Here is a 4,691-nt window from a genome sequence, read left to right on the forward strand (position 1 = left end):
GGTAAAGCACACATCAAAATAGTTACTGGCATATTCCTTTCCCTCAAAACAAAACATGATACCGCCCATGCCATGGCTCCATTTTCGTTTGAACACGAAAAAAAAGGCTGAAGACAAAAATGCTTTTCCATGTAATTAACAACAGCTAGCATTCTATCGTCTTTCTAACATGTCTCAGTAGACTTTCAAGCCGTCATCTTTTACAAACACCGATGCAAGCCCCAGCCGCGGGAAAATTTTTACTGTTTCTAGCGGTAGCAGCAGTACAATGCAACGCCGAATTGCAGGAGTGCACGACGGCTTGCCAGTGTGAAATGCGCGCCACAAACCTAGCAAGCCATCTGTCAGAGCTGCTAGAAACAAAGATCCAAAGAGTAAACACAAACGCTAAAACAACACTACGTCTTCTAGCGGCGGCAGCATCAGAAAGCGCCAAACCCAATTACTTGGCACCGCTAGCGGCAATAGCAACGGAGGAACTTTCTAACCAAGCAACGGCACTAGCAACAGCAAGCCCGACAATAATGGCAGCAATAACAAGACTGCAGCACCTGGCAGTTCACTACCAAACCTTAAACAGACTTTCCATAACACCACACGAGAACTCACTAATAGGGACAGGCGAAACAGCATGGGAGAAAGCCACGTTCGCGACCACAACCTTAACACAACATAGCCCAGGGGCCTGCGCAGAGCAGTCGAAGGAAATGAAAAACACAGGACGACACCTGGCGACTGCAAAGGATCTAAAATTTAAAGACCTAAAATTGCACGCAGGGCTGTCGATGACGTGCGCCAGGGCGCTCGAAACAGCTTGTAGCGGCGTCTCAAGCGCCGACAAGATCTGGGCGCAACTAGAACTTGGGCAAACTGTACTTGCAACTCAGGCAAGCCCTCTAGGAAATGACGGAAACTACAAGCGAATCAGCGCTGGAGCAATACTCAACCAGCTCATCACGCCGGACAACATCAACGAAAACCAGACTGCAGTGATAGCCGCCATAAACAAACTCAATACAATAACCACCTTCGAAGATAGTACGTTTTTCACAGCCAAGGACACACTAACAAATTTTATTAAACAAGAAGTATTGGGCATCGCCACCGGAACCACACTAAGCTCGGAACAACAAAAGGAACAGGCTGCAAAAATAAAAGCCAACTACGGCACTGAACCAACTGACTTTCAAAAAAAATATGGCAACAGGTACAACATACAACGACCACCTACGCCGGCGGCAAAACTCGAGAGGCCAAAAAAATTGAACAAATTAACTCCGACTCAGACCTTGCTTCAGCTATAACACTGAGTTTAGGGAAAAGCAACAGTGAAACTAAAGCAGCGTGTCCCACTGTTGAAGAATCAGCAGAGCAAATACATAAAGAATGCAAAGCAGAAACTGACAAAGATAAATGCAACAAAAAGAATGGATGTGAATTTAAAGAAGGAAAGTGCAAGGCTAAAGAGGGGGTAAAAGAAACAGAGACAAATGGTAAAACAAACACCACAGCAAGCAATTCTTTTGTCATTAACAAGGCCCCTCTTTTGCTAGCAGTTATGGTTCTATAAAAGTTTCATGATTTTGCTTAATTTTATGGAATTTAAGAAAATTTGATACTTTGGAAGAATTTTCTAAAATGTAATAACATTTCTTAAATTTGATATATTTAATTGCATTTTTGTGAGAATGTAAAAATATTGAAAATTTAAAAACATGAAAATCTGAAATTTTATAAATTTTATATGTTAGTCGACGGCTGGTGCAAAGTAGTATGGTGATAGAGCATGAAAAATGACCGTTACTCTAATTATTTTGTTTTATATATTTTATTATTTTATGGATTTTACTTAGGGTTATAATAGTAAGGTTAATAATAGGAGAATGTTTTGAGTGTGTGCATACCGATATTATAATGAGAGTGGTGGAGAGTAAGCTTATAGAAGATATAAGCACTAGAAACAAACACAAAGGTACAATAGGAGTAAGCGACTGAGTGAGTAGGAGAGCTCCAGGAATATTATTATTTAAGGAAAGGGAGAAATACAAATAGGGAGAGAATGATTATCGCAGTTTCCGATACAGAGATGAAAATGCCCATAATCACACAAAGGAATGGATGGATGGTATAATAAGGGGAACAGAGCGTCCACTGCGCTGGTCAAATGGCTTAGTTACGTTATATGCAGTAATAAATGCAGTAGACAAAAACATTAGACAAATACAGAAATAAATGGCAGCTTACACGACAATACAGTAAAAAAAAAGAAGGAAATAATACAGGAGGAGACAGTAGTCCGTATTTAACTCAAAAAGTTATACGTGCAATATTTGGTACGCTGATGACTGTTATTTTTAATATGATAAGAATATTAAGATCCTGCAGTGAAGAAGAAGCAGAAGAGAAAGCAGAAGCATGAAAAGGATAAAGAAAATGGATTAGAGTGAAGTAATGCCAAAGTCTTATTCTAATTATATATAGTAAGAAGCACCAATATTTGTGGTAAAAGTATGGTATTATCGTGAGGATAATTTTAAAACTAAGACTACTATTGTATTAGAGATGGGAAAAAAATAAGGATAAAGACTCCGATACTTCTCACAGTAGCGTATACATGAATTGTCAGAGGAGTTTTGTATGAGGTACAAAGAGGTTCTGTTGAGGTGCAATCGATTCCTTATTTGTATATGGGCGAGAAATTAACACCATTTTGTGAGCAAGTGACCCGTATTATAGTATTAAGGCCGCTCCGCAATTGATAAAGAAGACAAACAAGTTGTAACAAAATATTAACGATAATATGTGTCTCAAAGTACAGAATCATGAGCTGATCCTTTCAAAAACCTGAACTCATTTTCCGACAATTCAATTTAAAGTGTGAATACAAAAAAGACATTATATTGTTACTGAATCGGGGTTTCGATCCCCAGAGATAGCAGCAGATAGATCGAATTAAAAGCCATAAGCTTTGAATTTAAGGCAAAGAAATGCATTCTGTGTTTTTAAATTTAAAACATTGAACCAAAAGAGCAGTATATGCAACAGATATAACTTTAGAAGGAATGAACCTGGACTTAAAACTGCAATACCTTCGCAAAACAAGGTTTAAGATTTGCTGAAAAGTGGGCTCTGAAATTTTGTATTTAGCCAAGGATAAGCCTATCGTCATTTTGACATTAATCGACATTTGTTAAATCGCATTTTTACGAATTAACTATTCAACTCATACCACTAAATACATCCTGAATTTCATCTCATCTTCACCCTCGTGGAAGTTGACGCCACAACTGGAAGCAGCAGTTAAACAAAATAGTAATACCGTGCATATGTTTCAACTGATGCCAAGTGCCCTAGTTGCACTAATCATTGTAGGAAGGACGGCAATAGCGGTAGCTAATGGCAATGCTCACGCTTTTGGTGTTCTATGAACCGCACTAAATGTAGCCTTAGCGGACCCAGACATCGAAGAAATTGATTATAAGGCGAACATAGAATCGGAGCTAGGAGAACTACTCCGGATAAACATGTCATTAGCGGAAGACAGCTTTTACGACCAAGACTTCAAAACACCGGATACAGCCAGGGATGCAAAGGAGCCATGGAAAACCTACAAGGACAAGTGTCAGCAAGCTAAGGAACTAGTACAAGGCGGAAAACATAAAATACTAGAAATAGAACTCAAAAGACCGCAGAAATCACATGACCGAAACGCTGCATCAGAAGCAGTAAACGTATCATTAAGAGCAGTGGAAACAATTTTAACTTTACTAAAAACTGAAGTAACAAAGCAGGCTGTAATAGACGAACTTCGTACTGCGGCGTATGGGCAACCGAAAAGCCTTGACGCAGCGGGCACGAAGACATTTGACGCCACACCGACCACCGGTTGCGGCGGTAGCAACCAAGCGAACTCAAACGCCGGCAAATCGATAACCAACGATATGGTTTGCCTCTGCTCTAACACCGCCGGAAATAGTAACTCATGCACGGGCACAGCTTTCAGCAACTCCCTCGAGTACAGCAACCAAGCAGCAGCGACAACAGTGTTCAATGCGTTGAAACCAAAGTGCCACAAAACAGCGGCGCATAAGGCGTCGCAAGCAACAATCGCAGCGGCAGTAACTCAATTTTTGCCACGCTGCTGGCGGGACAAAAAAGCGAGCACGGCGGCAAAAACATACTAGGCAGCAAAGCCGCGGCCCAATGCAACGCTGGAGCGCAACCAGGCTGTGTTCTGTACAAAGACAACCTAGCCACAGGCATACTACCTGTCGCCTGGCTAATACATCTGGAAACTGCAGCTGCCAAACTCTCCCAGCTTGCAAGGCAACAACAAGCGAACGAGCAACTACTACAGCGGGCAAAGGCACACACACAAACAGCAGTCCAATCCTACATCAACGCTAGAAATCTACGGCCAGAAACACTAGCACCAGCACAACCGGAATCTAAAAAACAGAAAACAACGGAAAACGACTGCAAAAAACACCAATCAAAAACCGACTGCAAAGAGCCCCGCAAATGGGATGAGAATGCAACTGGCAAAAGCAACGGGGAGTGCAAACCTAAAGATGGAGAGGAACAGACAAAGCAAGGAGGAGCAGGAACAGGAGATGGATCTGCAGGGACACCAGCTTCAAATGGAAAGGGAAAGAACAAAAAGATTGCAAATCTCCGGATTGTAAGTGGGA

The 4,691-nt window shown here is 41.3% G+C and overlaps 1 protein-coding gene and 1 pseudogene across 2 annotated transcripts; both read left to right on the plus strand.

The window, feature by feature from the left end:
• Positions 1–212: 212 nt before the first annotated feature.
• TEOVI_000820100 (uncharacterized protein) lies at positions 213–1,304 on the plus strand (the record flags this gene model as incomplete). Its single annotated transcript, XM_067220982.1, has 1 exon — positions 213–1,304. The coding sequence occupies one exon, from the start codon at positions 213–215 to the stop codon at positions 1,302–1,304; it is 1,092 nt and encodes a 363-aa protein (XP_067077083.1).
• A 2,088-nt stretch (positions 1,305–3,392) lies between these two features.
• Positions 3,393–4,537, plus strand: TEOVI_000820200:pseudogene (annotated as a pseudogene). Its single transcript is given in 2 exon segments — positions 3,393–4,172; positions 4,175–4,537. Coding segments are annotated over 2 exon segments (1,143 nt in total).
• Positions 4,538–4,691: the final 154 nt, after the last annotated feature.

This window comes from Trypanosoma equiperdum, assembly GCF_001457755.1.
Source record: "Trypanosoma equiperdum strain OVI genome assembly, contig: ctg_1276, whole genome shotgun sequence".
Classification (NCBI taxonomy): domain Eukaryota; phylum Euglenozoa; class Kinetoplastea; order Trypanosomatida; family Trypanosomatidae; genus Trypanosoma; species Trypanosoma equiperdum.